Below are 23,615 nucleotides of genomic sequence, written 5' to 3'. Positions count from 1 at the left end.
TACCTACTACTACTACACCACACATGTTCCCCGCCCACACCCCCCCCCCCCCGGAACCCCCCAACGAATCGGTACATGCGGGAATGTGCGTGTACGTGTAGTGAAACCTGACGTGAAGTTTTTGTTGTTCCTCTGTAATGCTTGTTATGTGCAGTGCTGCCATCTGCCACTAGTTTTTCTAACTATGAGTGAAGTGTTATGATTGAATGATTTATTGTTGTAGGACTGTTGCTCTCTGTGGCGAGACTTTTTAACGGGGAGATCGGCTCGCATTTGCGCCTTGAAGTTGGGAACCACAGAAAACCAACTTCAGCCGACCACCACTGTGGGGTTCGAACCCGGATCATCGCATCGCGAGTCCGTCACTATAACCACTCGACCACCACAGCGGCTTATTATAAATTTAAGAAATTTATAACAAATCAACCGACGTAAAAAACTTCAAAATACTTATAAAAATACGAATTACTTACTAAATATAAATACCTACAAAATATTTATCAACTAAATTTTTTTCACGTGGACGCAATCCCTTACGTTACAACTTTTAGAACGGTTGCACATTGGAATAACTTCACAGGGCTGTAAAAAACCCACTTTCTTATTCGACAGTATCGGCTCCACTTCAAGAGCGCTGTTTCGCGCCTGTTATTCACCTTTATTCTCGCCTTTTATTCACGGTAACGCAGATTTGCATACGGTGTCTTTTTCTTCCCCATGTTACATTTGCATGCATGGTGTTCTTTTTCTCCCGATAAATTTCAACGTGAATGTCGTTTTAACGTTTGCGTAGCGGTCGTTTCGAAACGCGCCAGTGCGTTTCATGTTACACCATGCATTCTTTGATGACAATTGTTTTTATTGGTGTGTACTATCACCTCTTAAAGTGTTTACCATCTTTTCTGAATCACCCTGTATATACAGTGTATAATATATGATTAAAAACAATGCTACACATAAAACACTTCAGTTTTTAAGTAAATGCAAATACTGTGCATACATCATATCAACATCCCAGTTCAGGGAAAGGTAGCAAATTCTTAGAAAAATTGAATTTTTGAATTATGCAGGACATGAGAATAGTGGAAAATGCTTTTACATATTGGAAAAAACAGCGACAATTCCCAACTCTGTTTATACACACTCCTTACTGTTATCAAATCTGAGTTGATTCGCCTTTAATTCGTTACGGAGTGAATCTTTATAATGATAACATCTCAAAACATAGAATTTCGAGTTATTGCTGTGCGCCGCACAGGAATTATGATAATATATTTCATTATTTAGAAATATGTTACTTATTTGATTTTTCATATTTTACCCAATTTTTTTATTATTCAGTATATTAATTATGGAAGCTAAATATTGCTCTATTCCGCTAATTATTCTTAAATTATTTTAACTTTTAATACTTATTTTTTATTTCCAGATTAAAAAATAGAAACTTTAAGCAATTTTTGGACATTCTTCGTAAGAAAACACTTTTTTACACCACCTCCTGTAATTTAATTTCTGAAATTTCGGTCTTAGGTAGGATCAAACGAGATTGACTTTGATAGAATCAATTTCGCCAGGTGGATTTTTATTAGAATCGCGGATAGCTTAAATAACGAGTTTTGGAGTCGGTCACCCGAGAGCTTAGACGTTCAAAAATGAATTATACCGACGAAGACGAGCCGCTTCGCGTCCACAGGCATCAATTCTTAGACGTCATCATTTATTTGGCTTTCGATAAAAAAATTTGTATTTGTATCGATAAAAAAAAAATATATATATATATACGGAAATTACCGTACACATATATGTTACGGTAAATGTGATAAATCAGTTGTGTTATATGCATAACGGTGACTGGTTATTACGTATACTTGTCAATCGTCTTGATAAATCTATCACTATTACCGGAGGTTCTGCACAACAGCCAAACATCATTGGCGAATTTGATAAATACTGAAAACATTGATACATTTACCTGCGATTATGCATAATAACCCAGTGTGGTTTGTAAATTTGATAAATTATAGTGTAAAAATTACAGTTTTTTCACAGCTCCCAATAAGAAAACGCGAATTAGTTAAATTTGCGTTAATGAAAAGAAATAAACCTTAACCGAAATATTTACAGAAAGATTTATTTAGATATTGATGATTGAAATTTTCGATGTTTACCATTAAAAATTACCAGTTATTTGTATACGCCTCAAGTCTTACCATTCAGTAATTACCGGTATTTTCAAGTGAAAACCGGCAAAATCGGCATTCTAACTGCTGATATCTCGACAAAATATTTTTGAGATGTTGTGGGGAAAAATTTATTTCAGCTCAGAAATTAAGGGACGCATTTTTATTAATTTATATTGTAATTTTTGCTTGAAAAATTCAATTTTTGTAAAATATTATCAAGGATGGAACAATTGAAACTGAATTTTAGCAGGCGATTTTCTATATTTTACTTGAACTCTCGAATGAACCTGAAAGCAAAACTTCTCGCATATGCTACTCTAAGAGGTTTCACCAGCTCTGAGTTTGGTGACACAATATGAACTATTAATTTGATGTAGGGACATGTTAAGTGAAGGAATTTCTATTAAGGCAAAAAAAAAGTGAAGCCAATTAAGCTAGTGCCAAATGAATCTCAAAATCACAGACTTCCGACTCTATTTTGACTGACTAAAAGTGGCTCGCATTGTATGAGAAATCAAGAGAATATATCGAATTATTTTTGTTGTGAAAATTGTTCCTTGCCCCTCACGTGCGGTTATGGTTTCCCCTGCCTTCAGATGCTCTAGTTTAATTTTTTTTTTGACCAACTATTCCCCAAACTGCCACCCATTCGAACATGCCACGCTGGATCATAAAACGCTTAGCCGTAAAATAAATGTGCTTATGCCTTTACCGAATAAGAAGTAACATTTGTGTGAACTTTTACTGCAAATTGTAACGTAGATGAAAGAGTTTGGTGAATGAGGCATGCGGGAGAAAAAATGGAAATGTATTTAAAGAAAATGAAAATATTCCATGCCGGGAGATTATGGTCACCCACAACAATCGCGACCCCCCATCTCCGTTCCGAGATGTCCATATCGTCCACCCGAAACCCATTAGGATCACAGTCTGAATGACGAGGTTTCTATGGTAAGCGATTTGGAGAAGGAAAAAAAAACACAGTGGCGGTTCACTTGTTGTTTGAGTGGAAAAAAATACTATTATAAAATCACTGAATATTGCACCCACCTCCCCCCACAAAAATCAGTTACGGCCAGCTTAAGTGATTCCAGACATATTTACTGATTACTCAAGTGGACTGCGGCCCATTTACAGATCACTTTGGTGAGCTGCGGCCCACTTACAGATCAGTTGGGTGAGCTGCGGCACAATTCCAGATCACTTAAGAAGCCCATTTAAAGGAAGGCACATTTGAAATCAATCAAGTGTCCAGCATTCTCCTAAAGTTTGAGCACTCTTTGTCTAAAAAATCCTTTGCATTTATAGCATATAAGCATTTAAGGGTTAAAAAAAAATCTGGCGTTCAATCACTGATCTGTTCAAGGAGCACCAAGAAACACTTGGGGCTCCACGGAGCAGTTTCGGAAACCCGGCTAAATAGGATACTAACTTATCATATATATTTTCTGATTCATTAAATATTTACTGAATTCGTATCCATTTTTGTTTCTGAGTAAGTAGAAAAATACTAACCAATAATAAGTCTCAAATAGTTCGGCTTCTCTTACGGCTGTCTTTTTCTCTGTGAACATTAAAACAACTTCAAATTGCCTCGTAAGCACTTTAAGATATTGAAACTCTTTTCCTCGATCACACACACATAAAGCGAATTGACTATTTTTAATTTTTTTATGTATCTTCATTTTCTACTATATTCATATATATATTCTTTTTTTTTCCTAGCTGTAAAGCAGAGTTTCAGTCCTCAAGTGTACGACGAGTTCGTGACAAAAGGTAACACGGCCGTTTTTCGTTGCCATTTGCCTCCTTACGCCAGGGAACACGTCCACGTCGATTCTTGGATCAGGAGCGATGGATACGTGATAAAGACCTACATTGAAGACCAAGCAAGAGGTAAGTAAGACCGTTGAAACGAATCCGAGTCTGTACATGAAACCCTGCCATGACTTATTAAATGTTTTTATACATATTTTTTTATTTCTGTACGAGCATGAAATTCGAACGCTTACAATATTTATGTGTTTTGCGTTGGATGGATAAAAAATTTCAAACGTGAAAGAACAATTTATAAAAACTATTTTTCCTAAAAAATGAAGATGTATAATAATTCTGTGAAACTTCTATACTCTCTTGCCAAATACTACAGAATGTCCGTAGTTTCTATGGATTTCTACCATAAAATACGGAACTACAAAAAATTGTTGAATAATTACAGAAATTTGGTTTTTCTATGAAAATTTTTTTCATTCCAGAATTTCTTTATGTTTCATTATCCTATTGGATATAAAATGACGTTATGCAAAGACCGCATTTCCAAAGAATAAATATTAAATTGATAACAAATCAAACAATTCTCATAAAAAAGGTTCGGTTTACACTAAGGTATCTTACCATGGCCCAGGACCTAATTGTTTTTGATAAATTAACGAATGTTCGAATTTCACTCACAGATGGCGCTATAGAACGGAAAAATTGGCATTTATATCTATGTATATAAAATTGATTTTCTGTGTGTTCAATACAATTCTACAATTAGACCGATCGTCACCAAAATTTTTCATATATACCAAACGGGGCCGTGAAACCGAAATATACCCAGGGCACATCGCCATATGGCAATATCGGCTCATTATCCTCACGGAATAGTAGCCAAACGGGCCCCGACCGATAGGCCACTTTGAAAGTTGATCAATTTCACATTGAGTTGGGCAAATTCCCCAAACGGGCAAAAAACTGTCGGGCAACGATGGTTCCTGAGCCTCAGCAATGACTCCTGGAATTAATCATTTGGTTAACGTGGTTCTAAAACAATGCGTTTCAGACTTGCACGTGCCTTTACAATGGCCTGTCAATTATTTAATGCTGCCAGTATATGTATAATAGTATGTTAATTTATATAATGGTTTTTCACTATTTCAATTCCCCCAACAATTGAAGAAAACCCGGGCAATACTGGGTATAGTATAGCTTGTGTGAATATAAAATTGATTTGAACATTGAAAATACGGAAAGGCTTGAATCCAAGGGTGGCATGCATGTTGCGATGTGTGTGATAAATCAGTTATTATGCATGATAACTGGTTATTACGTATATTCGCCAATCGTCTTGGTAAATTAGATAAACTTATCACTTTTACCGTCGATTATGCTTTATATACAAGTGTCGTTGGTAAATTTCGTAAAAACATAATACCTCCAGTGTAATTGTGTATAAATGTGACAAAAAATTAAAAAATGAGATTCCGGTAATATATTTGGCAAATTTAGTCGGACCCCGATATAATGAGTTCCTATTTAAAAAATTTCACGATTTAACGATTTTTTGCGAGTCCTGTTGTCGTGCCAATTTGTTAAATGAGAACTTGCAATTTTTTTTTTAAATGAAAGAAATTGTTAAATGAGAGTTCGCTATATCGTGGAACGATAGTAAAATTTGTTAAATTGAAATTCGTTACATCAAGGTCCGATTTCAGAATTTGTCAAACTGGAGTTAATTGAAGAGTTATGCTGGGGATGTTCGGAAAAATTATTTAAATGAAAGTTCAGTATATCCGGTTCAGGCTCTGGCTCACAAACACGGTAATCTAAATAATATATGTCATTACGGCACTTTTACCAATAAGAGATGACGATTATGCATAACAATTGGAAGTTTGTGAATTCAGTACGTTTCATCATGTTTCCCAACGACGCTTCGGTGATGAATAAACGCCGATAAAAGTGATAAATTTTTCAGTATCTATTAAATTTACCAACGACACTTACTATGCATAATCACTAGTTGGAGTTTTCAATTTCGAAAAAAAATTATCAAACTTAAAAAAAGGGTAGGCGATTATGCATAACCACCGGATTTATCACAATTGCCGTTACGTACCAACATCGCACGTATATAAGCATTACTTGGAGAGCAAAGCTCTTGCTAGAAAAGATAAGTAGCGCCAGACGAGCTGCAGTAGCCGTGCTTACAGTCTAATTTGCACATCGTTTTGGAAACGTTGAAGTGTGTTCTAGTAGCACGTAATATTTTGTCATTTGTTTGCAACTTTTTGGTGTAATACGAGACATTTGTCTGTTGAAAAATCTAAAATTCACCACGTCATTTGGTTCCACTAGGAATCCAACCTTTGTAGTTTCAGGGCTGCCCAACGCGATAAATTCAGTCTTAGGAGAGTCCACTGTAAGTGCCAGAACAGAGTAGGATCAGTAGGTATTCTACTATAATATTGTCTACCTGGTGGGATCACCGCGGAATAATCTATGGCTTTCTTTCGAAAAGATGGTTTTTTTGCTCTATTTTTTTGTGCATCCTTTTTTTGTTTCAAACAATAACTTTCTAGCAACAACTTTGTTTCCCACCTGATATTAGAAATATTGTTTCTTACAAGGATATTGATGGGATCATGTTGTATTGAATTATCGTATTGTATAACCAGTTATTATGTATAATAACCAGATTTACCTCATTTACCTGTAACATGAAGATTTTGTTGATATGAATTTTATACTTGGTAATTGTTTTCACGCTAATTAGGCATTTGCTCTTTTCTAATGCTTAAATGACTGAACTTTTTTGCATTTATGTAATCAAATCTGACATAAAATGCGAAATACGTATTGAATATTTAAACCTACCGTTTTATGCATGAAAATCAATCATTATGAACGAGAAAGGCACCGCTTCAGTCGGTGCCTATGAGAAAACGCGTGATAAATTCATGGCGGTATTTCCATGATTATCTCCAAAAAGCTGACAGATATGAAAAGCGGCAATGCCGTAATGGACTCTTAGCTCCCCCCGATAAATGAAAGACCGGAAGAAATGAGAGCATTTATTTATTTCATCTTCCCTTAGGCAAATCGTATACGACACTAATTTCCGGAGAGCTACTAATCCGTGATGTCAGGGAAAAAGATTCCGAATGGAGTTATCGCTGTCAGACAAGGCATAAACTAACCGGAGAGATGATCACCAGTGAGAGTACCGGCAAAGTGGTGATCACTGGTAAGATAAATAACGCATTAAATTTATTGCTTCTTTTGTGCTTTTGTAAATATCGCTTCAGATGTCGTTTTGTCAATCGTTGAGAAAGACGTAGATATGAATTATTTTATTACGTATAGAAATCTCTCGTTTATTAATATGAATGCCAAAATAATTCATAAATATGTCTAAAACGCAGCCTTAGGTACCTTAGCACATACATCTTTGAATTGATTGTCCAGTATGATGAAACGTAGTACCATTCTTATATTCTATTCTATAATTAGAACACTATATATACAGTCGAATCCCATTATAACGAACTCCAAGAGACCGGATAAATCAATGCGTTATAAAGGAGGTTTTGCAGGCATGAAATATATACAGGTTTTGCATTGTCCTTATGTAAACTTATCTGGAAGATTCGAAAAGTGTCCGTATAAACGAGTATTTCGCTATAGCAGTATTCGTTAAAACGGGATTCGACTGTATAGAGAAAGTGAGGATTACTTTTCCATACAATCGAACTGCAAGAACAAACTGCTTCACGTTTACGTTTTTGATTTTTTCAAAGGGAAACAAGCAAATTTAACTTTCTTTTTTGTTTTTCCACAAACACACATATTTGGGTTACATGATAAAACAAAAAAATGCAAAACAAATAGTTTTAGTGCAATTTGTTTTACAGGGATGATCAATTTTTTTTATACGTACATCAACACATTTGTCCCACTAGAGCCAAATCTCGGGGACTAATGGCACAAGAAACATAAACCCGCAAACAACCAGAAACACATGAATTATTAATTTAACATAATTTTTCAGTTTTGTCCAAAGCTAAAGTGTATTGAAATGGAAGCTTCCTAGTTTCGATTGTTGTTAAGCCATATGGAAGAGCTTTGATGCCACTACCAAATATTCAAGTTCCTCTTCTTGGTTGAGAGAAAGCACATCGTTAAGCACGAATCTCGGAGTATAATGACAAATATTTCTTCGTTTAAAAATTTAATATATATATATATATAAAATTTAAAAAAACTAATACATCGGATAAACCAGAAATGCATTACTACATGTCCTACTAGACCCCAGAAGCTGAATGTTTATATTTTTGATATTTGTTTATATTTATAAAAGTGCACTATTATTTAATATAAACATGTTTGCAGTGTCTAGCAATATGTAAAGAAACTTAGTATTCTAAAATCATTCAAACAAAAAAAATCTAATAATTACTAATGATTCACTTCTTGTGATTATGACAGCAGCTTAATTGTTGCCATTCAGATGTGAAAGAAATATTTGAAAAAAAACCAACTGAAATTTGGCCTTGTCTCATTAGACCCCACTTTCCCGTACATTGTTTATGTGAATCAAATATATTCTTTTAAAATGTATACGATCCCATATTTCCCGTTTCATAGTGCACTGAATTTTTTCATTTTTACAAAGGCTTAACTCTTCGTGTGTGGAAGTAATTATTAGTAATCGTAACGCTGAGGCATATTCAGTTTTACTTTACTGCACCACGATTGTCTTGCTGATTGCCCCTGAATAGAAAACGGCCCTGAAACAATTGACAAATTAGTCAATATTAAAGTAATTTTCTATATTTGGGAGCTCATTTGAGTTACCTATTTTTCGATCAGTTTGGATTTGTTGTTGGAAAACCACAGATAATCATCTGATCCCATCATCGTGTGGTCAAGCATATCGATGCCAGACTTACGCGATGCAAAGTAATCATGACCGCGCACACTTACGGCTGGTACATATAAAAACATAGACTTGTAAACAAAAGTTATAGAAGTGATAATACACATGCTCGAATACATTATGAAAATAATCTGAAAAAAACATACGACATGTATAAAAGGCTCTCGTGGGGATAAATGTCATAAAATATATGAAAAGATGGTTGAAACCTTGATGATAATAGGACGGACACATTACTTTTGAAGATGAAAATATACCATCATATGCTGAAATCTCGTTATGAATGTGAAATCTCGTGTACGAAAATGGTTTAAGAAATAAAATTTAAATTAAAAATATAATTTTTTTTTTTTTACGAAAAGTTTTGGAAATCTTCAGAACCAGAAAAAAAGATAGTTCTTTGTTCGTTTGTAATTCATCAGAATAACTGCCATAGTTGATAAATTCTATAGGATTCCGTCTTGCTGCGATGGCAATCACATGACAAGGAAATGATAAATCACCGAAAAAACTCATTACAATACTTTTTTCCCTTCATGATGATGGTTATCGCGGCCAGATTGGGAACAAAAAAAAAAGAAAAAGAAAAGAATGTGTAAAAGTTTAGACAGATTTTTCCACAACACACGCAAGTCACATCTGAATGATCCGCATCGTAATCATTCTCAAGCTCATCCTTTTAAGATATTTTAATGAAATTCATTTCTAAATTCTTCTCTCCGTCAACGAAAGCAGTTTATTCGATAACTCATTAAATTATGAGACTCTCAATAAATGCATTTGTACATGACATTCACCGAGTGATCATTTGTAAATATCTCAATAAAGAGGATTGTTAGAATGAATGTGATTCGGGCGCGGTAGCGCAGATCGATAAGATACTCGCCTCAAGTACCAAAGGATGTTTAGAGGTGTCGCGAGTTCGATACCCGGTTGGTCCTTGTCAGAAAATGTTCCTTTCCTTTGCAAAAAATGACCGTGATACGAAAAAAATGATCGAAAAATGATGATATTTGTGATTCAACAAAAGACCTAGCACCTATATAGACCTTGCTGCTAAAAGTTGCTTTCAGTGGATGAGAACACACAGTGCTTCGTCCCTAAGAGAGGGAAAAGGGATTATCTGGAGCAGGGGTAGAGCTATCAGCTGGCGCCACCGTGCGGTCGTATGGGCATCGTGCTGGACCTGAGGATCCAGGTTCGGACCCCGTTAAGGGCGCAGTGGCGGTCGGCTGAAGTTGGTTTTCTGCGGTTTCCCGACTTTGATACGCTAATGCGAACCGGTCGCCCATTTGAAATGTATCTTCGCAGCGAGATACGACACGATACCGACATAACATAAACATTCAAGCATTCTCATCTTTAGTTCAGGAAATGGAAGGCAGATTGCAACAAGAACACGAAACAAGAGCAACTCGACAACATAGTACGTTAGAGCCACACATATATTCAGCACACACATTCCGGCAGGCGCCGATTCGTTAGAAATTCCGTAGAGGAATGTGTACGACGTTCATGTACGGTTAAGTAGTTGTAGCCATCAGCTGTCCCGTGAGGTGATTTTGTGCGACCCGTGACTAGGTAAAACCGCTACATATTAAATTGATTTTTCTCATTATTTAAGCCATCATTTTCCACAACGGACTTGATTATAACAGACTATTTACATCCATTATTTCTAATGACGATAGTAACTTTTAAACTTCTTCAATTTTATAACTTATGATGCCCGAGTTGGAAGAGTATGGGACATATTGCCAACAGAACTCGCATGTTCATCCACATATATATCACAGATTTTGTCATTCTCCCAACGGTTTTGATCTCTCATCATTTTAAACGTGCTATGCATTTTAGTTCATCACATTGAGTTTTATTGGTGCATATATACTTATTTATTGCTTATTTGTATATACGCATCATTTGATAGTGTTCGTGTTTTTCTTTTTTTGATAAAACCTATTTTAACAGGTGACATTTCTTAATCTGTATGAAATCTTCATTGTTTTTACTGATATTGATGCTTTTTCTCATAGGCTCTATTGATTATTTTAATTTGGAATGGCATGCAATGATTTTTTAATACATTTATTTTTTTGTATTCATTTTTATATACTTTCTATTTATATACGTTCATATATTGAATTATATTTGTGTGTACATATTTATTTTAATATTTCTGTGTGGGTTTTTTATTTATTTTAACGTATTTCTTAGTGTTATTTTACATGCATTTTTCCCTTGCACATGTTCGCGTGCGTGGATATGTTATTGCTTTTTACGGATATCCCCGCTATTTCTTTAAAATTTCATTGATTGTTTGAATCGTACACCTGTGAAGTTAGAGCCTAGGGCCCAGCACAGGTGTGTATTTTAAATAAAATAAGAATAAAATAAATAAATGCTCTCATCACAACGCCTTTTCGTACACACGTATACATTTTTACCTAATTTCATTCTACCACCTCGTGGGCACGTTGCCTTTTCGTGGTCTCTGCATTTTTAGATGAATCCATATTTGGTTTTCTGCTCATAGTGACAAAATTTTATCGAAAGGGATGCCAACTTACAATCACACACACCTCAAAATTACAACCGACTACGCTACCGAGACCATAATAATTCCAAACAGCAAAAATGTGTCATATGGGATGGTCGAGTTCATATTGTGCCGTTGAACAAGTACGTTCCAAACCCCAGACACGATTATTATTTGTGTCAAAAACAGAGAAGCATACATCTCTAAATATTTACATGGCAGGTTGGTGGCAATCCAAGTTGAAGCTAACTGACACTTCCTCAGATTAAAATACCGATATTCTGTTTCAAGTAGATAACTCAAGTAATAAGAATACATGTATCGCAAATCTGGTTCAGCGTAATCTCACGTATATGATACTTCTATATGTCCATATACAGGAACACCAGGTTATAGTGCGCAACCTTTCACATCTATAGGTAGTCTGCTTGGTCCATGCGAAGTTAGTCCATTTTATCATGGTACAAGATCACGGGTTTAATATTAAACACTATCTACAAAACTGGCTTTCGGCACGCTTTCAATTCAAATTATAAAACTCCTCTTGAAGGTGCGTAATTAAATTTCTCGAGCGTTTGTTCAACCAGTGCGGCACCGCCGGTTGCCAAATCAAGAATAAGGGATAAAAATAATTGCAAAATAATGTAGAAAAAAAAGTTTTGTCTGTAAAATGCAGAACTGTGGGTGTAATTGAATATGCTAATTTGCGAAAGAAACAGGAATTTTTCATGCATTGCATCTGCTAGCCGGGAACCAGAAAAAAAGGTAAGGTAGATATGTATCGATTCACGAAGAAGTGATGCTCCAGAGTAGAATTTTAATGACTAAATTACGCGTTTTCCACGATATTACTTATGGCGGACACAAATCTGCGAGTTTTCACTGGTCATTTCACTGCTACGGCTTTTACACCGGAGTATTGTCCCTGGTACTGCCCGCGACGCTACAACTGACCGTTATGTCGGCCATTGAAGAGTGAAAATTTGGCCATCCCTGATCTGGGCAATAGTAAAGATAAAACTAACTAATCAGAATTAAAAAAAAAAAAAAAAATTCTCATTTTTGGTTTATTCGTTCTTTCTGGAATTTTTTCTTCTTTTACTGGAATTTACTATTAAGCCACTAGAAAATGTGGGTGAAAATGAAAAATATGTGTGGAAGAAAATGAAAGCAGCACATTTTTCCCACATGCATTGTATTATGAAGAAAGAAAGGATTTGTTCGGCAACTTGAAAACATTTTGAACAAACGATTATGCTGATGAGGATATGTTCCATGTTTCAAGTGCAATACCGTACGATGAAAATTGAATGAAAAAAAATTGAACTTGTCTGGATCATAGACAAGTTTTGACATGAATATGTTTTATGCCTTGAATCGCGTGGTAGGTACTGGGATAATGAAATTATGTCATTATCATCGGCTTTGTCTTTGAAATTACTTCCAAACGATACCAATGCCGTCCATTTGGGAACAGCTCGAGCTATAGCGGAAAACAATTTTTCCTACGAATAAAGGCAGAGGGGGACCTGGTGAACAGACGGAAAGAGATATTATAAGCTTGGTAATATCATCGAATGTACCTTTGCAATGTAAATCTAACGATGTCATTGTTTTTGACTTGCGTTGCGTACTTCCTGAGATATGAGCTTTCAAAGAATTTTGTCACGCACCTGCGAATGCTCCCAGTATCGTCAGATTTTCTAGCAGGTTTAACTATTCTTTTATACTTATGATTATATATGTATTTGAGTTTCCGTTTAAAAAAATTAAACAGTTACACTCACCATATTATTTATCAATTAAAAGCACGTCAACCATCGATATTGTGTTATTTATAATTGATATGAGCGCTGAATTTCGGAATCTTATTTCAGTTTTTATTTGGAAATGGATTTAATGAGAACTTTGTCTGAAGACTAGGTATTCCTTATCAGCTGGTCCGACATTATGCGAAAAACAAAAATCATTGTCTTGCCACCAAAACCGAGTTATAAAATGTTGAAATTTTCGAATTCAAATCAAATTAATCATCAGAAAACTCATCATCTGTGCCAAATTTCTAAGGACCGAAAAAAAAACTAGCATTTAACAATCGCTATGACACTCAAGTCGCAACTGAATGATCTGCACCGCAATCATTTTCAAACTCATCGTTCTAAAAATATTTTAATGAAATATATTTCCCAATTCTTCTTCCCCGCAACGCAAGCAGTTTGTTCAGTAACTAATTAAATCGCAAGACTCTCAATAAATGCATTTGTACTTGACATATACTCGATTCGCCAAGTGATAATTTATAAATCTTAATAAAGAGGAATGTTGGAATGAATATGAATTCCAATTATCCTGAATGTTGTCGGTTATTTGAAAGACCGCTGACAGTTCAAGTTCCACGTACCTCATGGATATCACTTCCAAACACAAAGCGAGGAACAGTTATGATCGAATTTTACGCGTCTCAGTCTCAATCTGCATAAATTAACGTCATTCAGATTAATGCAACGCACACGCCTATCCAAGGATGTAAAAGCGTCTATATAAATGCCTGGTAATCTAAGTTGGCGAGTGTATCTAATTCATCTCTTTCTCCGGTCTGAAAGAGCAGTAATCGAGTTTGTAAACTAGAGGTGTCTCCGAAATAGCTCTTTTGATAAGAGGATGCGTGTCTCCTCTCTATCTTTCTGCGTGGTTTTGAAACTTCTACCTTCCATTTTATATCATCTTTGAAGAGATGAAATATATTTCAAGCTATTTTCGTTAAAACATTCTAATGGTAGTGTTGATGCGTTTGTGTGATTAAGTATAACTGATGTTTCAGCATGAGAGACTTAGCATTCATGCGTGTTGAAATTTATGAATGTGAACATATTTAATTAAAAGTTACGGAATAGAAGCTTTTTAATTTATTTTGGACCGAATTGCTGTTTTCACAGCTTTCTGATGGAAAAGGAATTGACAATGGTTTGTAATGAATCATCACATACACAGAGGCGGATATATGGTTTTACCACCTGTGGGTTATACAAATTTCGCCACCCTTCTCCTATTTAAATCTGCTGCCCTGGGTTATGCCCCTTCTGAGGTCCCGCCCCTGTACTCTACGCACATGTTTGGTCACTTTCTTAAACGGTTCAAGCTTATTGATCAGTTTTGGTCTCACTTTCTTTCTCGTCTCTCATTCTACTATTTTTTGTCCATTTATTGCACAAATTTGTAACCAACCTAGGATTTGCCGCCGTGGGCAAATCCTAGCCCACTAACAACCCACCCGACACATGAACATACCTCCGTAAATACGCCTCCGCAAATCATGACGAATAATAAAACTTACAAATTTGGTTTGAAAGCTATTTGCATCGATTTTCTTTACTAATGCGCGAGAAAGATTGTTTTAAAAGCATTTGAATAGAAATCTTAAAATTACGTTTTTTCATCTTTTCAGTGAAACATTTTTTTTCATGAAAAGAAACGAACTATCATTTCAATCTAAATCCATTATCTTTATTTCAGAAAAAAAATATTTCAAAAATATGAATTTATATATTTAAAATATCATTAGCAGTATCAGGAAATAATCCGTATTTTTGTTCGTTGAAGACAACATAAAAGGAGAGAAAAATGTATAAAATATTCATCAAACGTGTGCGGAATCACGTATATGTCTATTACTTTGGTTCGACTATTAATGTGATCGTTTCTCAAATATTAAGTTAGATGTGCTTTGGTTTTTATAGAAACGCTTCACGAGAGCAATTTTAGACAAAACATATAAATTAGTCTGCCTTTAGCCAGGTACTTTGCTAACGCATTTTCGTTTTGATATTCATTGATTCCATGAAACATTTGTACCTGTAGAAAAACATTTGGACTTGAGAGTTTGCTCTGCCAATTACAATATTTCCACCACTACTGCGGCGGAAGGTTCTGAGAAATGCGTCTCTCAAAGCTTCACTGTTAAAATTCTGGAAAATATTTCCCTTTTTTCAGTTCACTGTGCAAGAAAGATAATACTCAAACTCGCACGTTGCAAATACAGTGAAGCCTGTCTTAGGCCGGGATTACACTATAGTAGTTTGATAAAATATTTTACACACAAATGGAAAAAAAATGCCACCACTAAATGCATTGATTGAATTCGAGTGAACTTAACCAACAGGCTCGTTGGTTGTTTTTTTGTTTAATTTTTGTGAAATATATTTTATTAAACTTTTATAGTGTAACCCTGGCCTATGACACATTATGAGACGGAAACCTGCTTCAACGGAATCAAAGAATAGTCCCTTCATTGATTAATGCTTTTATGTGTACCTTCTTTTTTAAACGGAATTTCAAAAATGGAATATTTTTTCAGTCTCTTCACGTCCCGTTTCGTGTAGGTTTAACTGCATAATATAATCGAAAAGATGTGATACACATAGAGTACAGTCAAACCTCGTTAGTGCGTCATCCGGTTAACACGTCACTCAGGCAGGAATTGGCACAGCTATTTCTTACTCCGTTTAACAAGTCACTCCACTAAGTCATATTTTTGCTCTCCCAAGAGTGACTCATTAACGAGGTTTGACTGTATTTGGGTTCGAACCCACAATCACTGACATAATTGTGCTTGGTAGCAGGCAAGCACACTGGCTCTATTCAACAATGTGCATTCATCACATATAGTAGACACAGTGAAATAAAAAAAACTAGAATATATATGTACGCTGTATGAGCAGCGCTATATATACGCCATCTTAAGAACTTCATGTTAAAAAGGGAAAAACAAGTTAAATTCATCACAGGATGATTGAGCAGGCTACTAACCCTGAGAGGAGAGTTAATATAGCCAAAAAGTTACTTATAAATGATTATTTTTGCTTTTCGTATACGAGTGTACTCTCCACTAGGAAACCATAAAAAGTAGTCAGTTATAATCACAGTCGAACTCGGTTACAACGACATTGGATATTCTGAGGAATGTTGTCGTTTTAACCGATGTGTCGTTACAATTCAAGTTGATGATTTACAGACCTTTCAAGTATGAAAAATATAATCAGGTTTCATTAACTATCAAAGTGAGTATATTTTCTGAAAAATAATTTCAATGAAAAAGTAATTTGACGATATTACAAGGCAATTTCATTCCGGTCTTTTTATACAGTGTCCTAATATGGCCTTTATAACACGTTCTTAACCATCCGTCTTAGAGTTTCGGTTACAGTTTAAAAAGTGCCGAATATTTGTCTATGATTAGTCCTGTACGAGTTTTGAGAGTGAAAAGACACCGTGTCACAAAATAAAAAATATAAATTTTTATATGGACACTCTGTCCTGAATAGAAAATTGTTGCTGTGTCATTCTTAAAGCCAACAAGAAAAAAAACATATGTTTCTAAGTGCAAATATTCACTATATATTTGAATTTAAAAATTTGAGCAAAGTTGAGAAAGAACAACATAAATGAGGGTAAAGAGTATTGTCCGTTAGTTTATGCTGTTCTTTTGCAACTTTTCACAGGTTTCTGAATTAAAATATCTCAGCGAATATTGCACTTATAATAATAATTTTTTGTTGGCCTCAGAAAAAGAAGAGCAAGAACTTTCTGTCTGTTTGAGTTTTTTATGATAGGGTGTCTATATAAAATTTTAGATTTATTTTATTTCCTGTAACACACTGTATTTTCACTCTCAAAACTGTTACAGGGTGATTTCTGAACACATTTCCATAATTTTTTCGCCTCTACGATGAACGATTGATGAGACCAAAGCCGCATTAGGACTTATAGGACAGTCCCTCCCTGTATAGGCATTATATTGTTTACATTTTAAGTATTTGAAATACAGTAAAACCCGTCTTAACAGACACCCTTCAGATGCTGTCACAAGAATAGAATTATGCTTTTCAAATCCTTGATTAACCCATTCTTGCCGCTCTTACAATTTGTGAACAAATCAGGCAACTTTTTATTATGTATGATGACTTGTTTAACACATTTTCGAAGTTTCAAAAAATTGTACATCGATTTATCATGTCTTTCTCTGTAATCAACGTAAATTTTCAGTTCATTAACTTTCTCATTAATCAAGGAAACAGTTATTTTCCGGATATTATGCTGAGGTGAGCTCGGAAAGAAAAGTCATCACGTCTCCGCCGGGACTCGAACCCAGGCCCCCTTGCATACCGGGCAAGCATGCTACCATCTACACCACTGGAGACACATGAATCTGCCTTCCTAATTTCACGCACTGTGTCGTGAGGCGCTGAAGTAGAGGCATTAGTAGCCTCTCTTAACTTCAGGAAATGGCCCCCGGGTGGGACGGTTTTTGAGAGATTTAGATGGCTTTTTTCTCAGCCAGAGATATCAAGGAAACAGTTATTTTCCGGATATTATGCTGAGGTGAGCTCGGAAAGAAAAGTCATCACGTCTCCGCCGGGACTCGAACCCAGGCCCTCTTGCATACCGGGCAAGCATGCTACCATCTACACCACTGGAGACACATGAATCTGCCTTCCTAATTTCACGCACTGTGTCGTGAGGTGCTGAATTTTCTCATTAATGTAAATTAATTATGTTAAATTACTGAAAATAATTAATAATCATAATTTTTGGAAACCTCATGTACCATGTAGACCATGTGGTAAAAAAAAGTATTTCTGTTCATGGTCAAGAAAAAAAAATTAGGAAATTAGAATAAAATTTGTGAAAATTTCATTTTTGAAAATTTATAATAAATCAAATTTCTTTGCAAAGAAAATTATAAAATATCAAGACACTCATTAGATTTTTTAGTTACCAAAAATGTAATGTTTTAAAATTTTCATACAGAAATTTGAATGAAAATATTTGAAAAAAAAGAATTTTTTAATAAAGCGCTGAGCAAATGCAACGTCAGTCAGAAATGCGTAAAAGGTCACCCTCTCTTCTACGGACGAATTTTTTTGTCCCACCAGTGTCAGAAAAACAGAGGTTTTACTGTACATAGAAACTCGTGTACATGAAGGAAGTTTTATAGGATTGAGACTATTTTATCAATCACTCGCCCCGTGTATACCTATAAATTTAAATAATAATCATATGAAGTTCGTTGTGGGTGTAAAGCCATTCAGAGTTACAAACCACTATGATCATGTATAAGGAAATCAGAGCATTTGAAAATCTTATCACAATGGGTTTTATTCATATTTTTCTTCATATGGAAATAATGCATATTTACGATTTGTAAATATATCGTTTCGATACATATAAAATTTTCAATATTTCAAGAGTTCGATGTTTAAATTTGGAATATTTTTTTGATTGTTTTAATAGAACCGCATATTTCGACGTTACCAAGGATTACATACAGCAGATCCCAAGTTCGAGCTGAAGAAGGATCGACGACCCAGCTTCCATGTGTCGCACAGGGAAACCCTCCACCTAGTTACAAGTAAGTAACACGATGTTAAGAAATCCATTTTAGGGGGATACAGAAAAGACCCACGCGCATGCTCTTAATGACACACGGGGCTTAAGCTATGAAGAGACACTTGATTTTTCTTGAAAATGTTTACATTGAAAGAACGCAGATGTCGGGAGATGATTAGTATTTAAAATTTTCAACGGCATGGATAAAAAATGGACCATGAGTTATTAATACATCGTCAATCGACTGCTTCGGCAAAAGGACACCAGCACCCATTAGTGAGGGACAATTCTAATTTGTGCTGTCGCAGCGAGTTTTTCCTCTAATAGGGTTGTTAATAAATGGAATAGATTACCCCCGGGGGTATAGTAAATTCTAACACAATTGTGGCACGATAAACATATTGCGATGAATCGAGAAGCTTAGATACTTAGATGAGACAGCCATAATTTTTTATTGGCAGTGCATTTATTTTTTGAAATAATTATATTGGTTTTTATTGCTCTTATTGGGTTACTGTATTTTTGGTATAGTTTAGATTTTTATCCGGCATCAACATTTTTCGTGGGTATCTGTTTTCAGCTACCTAGTTGGGCATCTTATCCCGTTGTGGCCTTTGTATTTGTATTTGTATATTCAATTCCTATTTTTAATTAAATTCAATTGCGAAGCGGTCAATGAATTTTCGGAACTTAATTCCTTTTAATTACATTAGAGATATATTGATGGATGTACTGTGGTTTTATTTCCTCCAAATAAGAACAGAGTGATCAAAACCTCACGCAACTCGTTATGAAGTATATGCACATCATAATTTGTGATGAATATTAGACTGTTCCATTCTAACGCCTCACAATGGCTGAATAATAAAAACACAGAACTTTAGCTTCAAAGCAAAAAAAAGGCCCGTTTTGGAATAGAATAACAAAAATGGGCACGATTTACCATTTTGCAACCGATTATGTAGGAAAGTAAAATAGTTGTCGCATTTTACCCGTTAACCATTCACCCCTTAGACAAAACGAGATGTATAGTCATTGTGTTTGCAACCGGAATTTTTTCGGATATAGTATATATATTCCGGTAGACTACTTTAAAATAGGGTCTTTTGATTATGGATGCCCTGTATTTCTTTTTTTTTAATTCTACTAATTGTTGATGCATTTCCTTTTGGTAAATTACTGATACTCTCAGTTGCTTTTAGTCAGATGTGTGGTCAATATTGTTTCCCCCCCCCCCCATGAGCAAAGCATGTTTTATGCAATCCTAACAATCTTCCGATTAGTATCACGTTTCCCGAAACTGTAGGTGTTGAGGACCTGCGGGAAAGTAAGCGTCCATCCCTAATTAGGCTGGCAAGAAATTCATGAAGCGAAGAAAGTTTCTGACTTTCCTTCAAAGAATGAAAGAAAGCTGTCATGACAGATTTCCACATGCGACTGTTCACAAGAACCCTGAAGAAATCAATGTTCAACACCCTTATCTTATTATTACCGTATTATTAAAGAATTGAAAGCTTTTATTATATAAAGCTTATAAGATATATCATGAATGTCTAAGATCAGTCATTGATCAAAATGAAATTGGGCAGCTTGTTTCTGCTTTTTACGAATGAAGCTTGATCTTATCTAAAAGGCTGCGTTTGAAGTAGAAACACCAGAATGTGGTTGCGACGAAAATTCTAGCATTTGAACTTACGAAAGAAGACAGTGGTACCTCGGCTTACGAATTTTTTCATGGTTTCTCTGTCTCAGCTAACGAACAATTCCGTTGATATGGATGCGCGTGCAATAATATAACAGCCTCTCCGTGAGGTGTATTTTCACGCCAATCATCATCCTAATTACTGTCACTAGAACCCGATTAACTCTTGTCCACCTCGGAATCATTTTTCACGTGTACCCACACTTCTCTTTCTGAAATTTTTTGAACCCTTTTCATGTAGATGAAAGGTTCACCAAAAACAATGCATTGAAAAAAGGAGCCCACGTCTTCTGAGAACGTGTTCGTTCAGTACAAGACTCTCAGGATCAAACTGAATAGTCTGGACATAGTAAGAGATCATAGGAAGATTCACTGTGAAATAAGCTGGCCAAATGAGAAGTAGTTGGGGACGCCTGTGAACTCGATTGGGTTGTGTCAAGTGTGAAATAAAGACATTTTTAGCATCTCTCATCTTCGTTTAGATTCTAATTTATCCAATTTTCAAGCTTTAATTTTAGCCTTCGGTCAGCTTTGTCTTTTCTATAGCTTTCCTTGTTGATTTGAAAAACTTATCCTTGAATTTTGGGCAGAAACTGGAACGAATCAAGTGATTTCGTATAGGAACCTGTGGGAAATCACATTTCTGATAAATATCGTGATTCCGGAACGAATCATCTTCTGTAGCCTGGGTATCACTGTATTCAGTGAGACACCGAAGAAAAAAAATCTCAAACACTGAGAAAAGTGGTCACAAATATGGTAAAAATGATTCAAGTTTGTATTCAAAAAAGTAGTTTAATATTTTGAACATCTTTTGTGTAATTTTGCAGCGAATGTTGCTTTTGTATCCTTAAATGTTCTTTTGTTCGAAGGAGTACAGTTTACCGGTTCATTCCCTTCTTGTAGCGTTTCGAAAATTAAATATTTCACAAGGGTTGCGTTAGTTTTGGATCACTCTGTACTTTGAAATATTTGATTTTTCTTTTAATTATTCGACTTGTGGTTTGTATTTGCAATAGGTGGATGAAAGATTCTTCAGGTTTGCTTCGACCTGTCGAAACGAACGGCCGAGTTTGGATTAACCAGGGAATTCTTACAATTCAACGCGTGAGTAAATCTGACGGAGGGCAGTACCAATGTATAGCGAGGAACAGCATCGGCGAAAAGCGCCTCCAGACACATCTAATTGTGACGGGTTCGTACACAATCTGAAAATACTTGCATGCAAGCTCAATAAGATGTTCTGTCTAAACACAGATCAGACTAATACCAAATTGTATTTTCGTTCTACGTAAGGCAAATTTTTCAAAATTTTCAATAACTACGGAGAAATCAACGTGTTTGATCACTAGGGATACGTAAATTTCGTATTTACGAAATAGATGCGATAGTGCGAAATTGGGGAGTTTTGAGAAATAAACACTTTTTCGTGAAATATCGATAATTTGCAGTTTTAAAAGCGAAAATTGGTCATTATTTCGCTCGGTACTTGAACCTTGAGTCCCATTACAGTCAGCGCTCAGTTTTACGAACCAGTCTTCTGATCCCAAACAATGTAGCATTCCTTGAAACGACTTCCCCATTAACGGACTCTCGATTTTATGAACTAATTATTCTAGTCCTTACGGGTTCGTGAAAATGAGCGTCAACTATTTTGTGCTTAAGTGCTTAAAAGCGAATATTCCCTTGCTCAAGCACAAACTTTTTCACCTTTTCGCATGCGATTATTTCACGAAATATGTATGTGGTACATGCAATCTTGAGATAGAAGATCTAACTCGTGTAACGTATAATACGTGCTCGGTTGACTTCTTTTTCGCGTCCTATAAGGCCGGGTACACACTGACATGAGAAAACTATGGGAGGACAATTACAATTCGGAACGATCACACTACCCATTCACGCAAGTGATGTGGAGTAAGTTAATGGTCTGTAAACACTATAGAAAGACAGACGTGGTCTGTGTAACTGTGCGCGCTCTTTCTGCTCCCATATCTCAAGTAAAAATAAACCAGAAGTTTTCAAATTTCTCGAAATTTCCAGAATTACCATGTTTTTTTATCATACATCAAAGCTTTTTTCTAATATTTTTCTTAGCAACGGAGAAACACAAGAATATACCTAGATAGACGGAAGGGAGTCACGCTGACCCTCCCATATATATCAGAACACATTCACTGTATAATATTATCAACATTGCCAGAATTGATTTTGTATTGTCAAAATTCTTCTGATAGTCTCTTTGTGCATCACATGAAATGCGGTGTAATAAACGTTCGTGAGACTTTTTGTTTTATCTTCATTCTTACCTGCAAATATCGGTCAGCAGGTGTCTCAGCTTTTGTTGTCAATTATTTTTGTCATTTTGTCCAGTCATACCCCGATATAATTGTGCAATACATGTATGATTTTTCATATATGAGATATCGTATAGTATGATGCATCGTGTTTACCAACGACGTGACGTTTGCGTATTATTAATAATCGCCCGTAAAAGTAAGCATTTTTTAGTACGTATCAAATTTTTGAATGACGTTTTGGTGCTATGCGTATCGCCGGTAAAAAAATCTAAATTTACGGAAATTTATCGAACTTAACAGAATGCTCGAAAAGTATGCATAATAACCGGTTATTATGTATATATTATATAAAATAACCGCATTTATCGCATTCACCGTAACATATATGCACAATAACATCATGTTCCGGTATGCTCCTGCTTTCCGTCGTAAGTACGATTAAAAAATGGTAGTAAAATTCAAATGTAAAAAACAAAAATTTTGGTATTTTGCCCTCCTTTTACAAAAGGGCAGCTAATAATTTAAATTAAAAACATATCATAATTAAAAATCACCCGCAATTATACTTGAAAGAAAGATTGCGTCGTTTTTAGAAATGCAAAAATTTCTGATTAGATTTTCTCTGCGAATAAATGTGAAATTTCCGATTTCGAAATATTTTTTCGCAAAATTGTAATTTTTAATTTGCGAAATTTACGTATCTTTAATGATCGCATGCTATTGTGCTAGATTTTGCGGCAGCGGAAGTAGTTTGAAAATCCATAAAAAATCGCAGGAATTGGTATATTTTGGAAGGGTAGAA

At 35.3% G+C, this 23,615-nt stretch overlaps 1 protein-coding gene across 1 annotated transcript in view; it reads left to right on the top strand.

The window, feature by feature from the left end:
• The window catches only part of LOC149081681 (cell adhesion molecule Dscam1-like), a 226,242-nt gene that overhangs the window by 90,497 nt on the left and 112,130 nt on the right, over positions 1-23,615 (top strand). Inside the window, exons 3-6 of the mRNA XM_089237083.1 lie at positions 3,909-4,079; positions 7,042-7,191; positions 18,716-18,833; positions 21,533-21,708. Of these exons, the coding sequence (XP_089093209.1) occupies positions 3,909-4,079; positions 7,042-7,191; positions 18,716-18,833; positions 21,533-21,708 (615 nt within the window). The remainder of the gene's footprint in view (positions 1-3,908; positions 4,080-7,041; positions 7,192-18,715; positions 18,834-21,532; positions 21,709-23,615) is intronic.

Source organism: Pholcus phalangioides, unplaced genomic scaffold (assembly GCF_987345545.1).
Source record: "Pholcus phalangioides strain wild (caught in Gottingen) unplaced genomic scaffold, Ppha-v1.0 ptg000009l_1, whole genome shotgun sequence".
In the NCBI taxonomy this organism is placed as follows: Eukaryota; Metazoa; Arthropoda; class Arachnida; order Araneae; family Pholcidae; genus Pholcus; species Pholcus phalangioides.
This window is presented reverse-complemented; position numbering and strand designations above follow the sequence as displayed.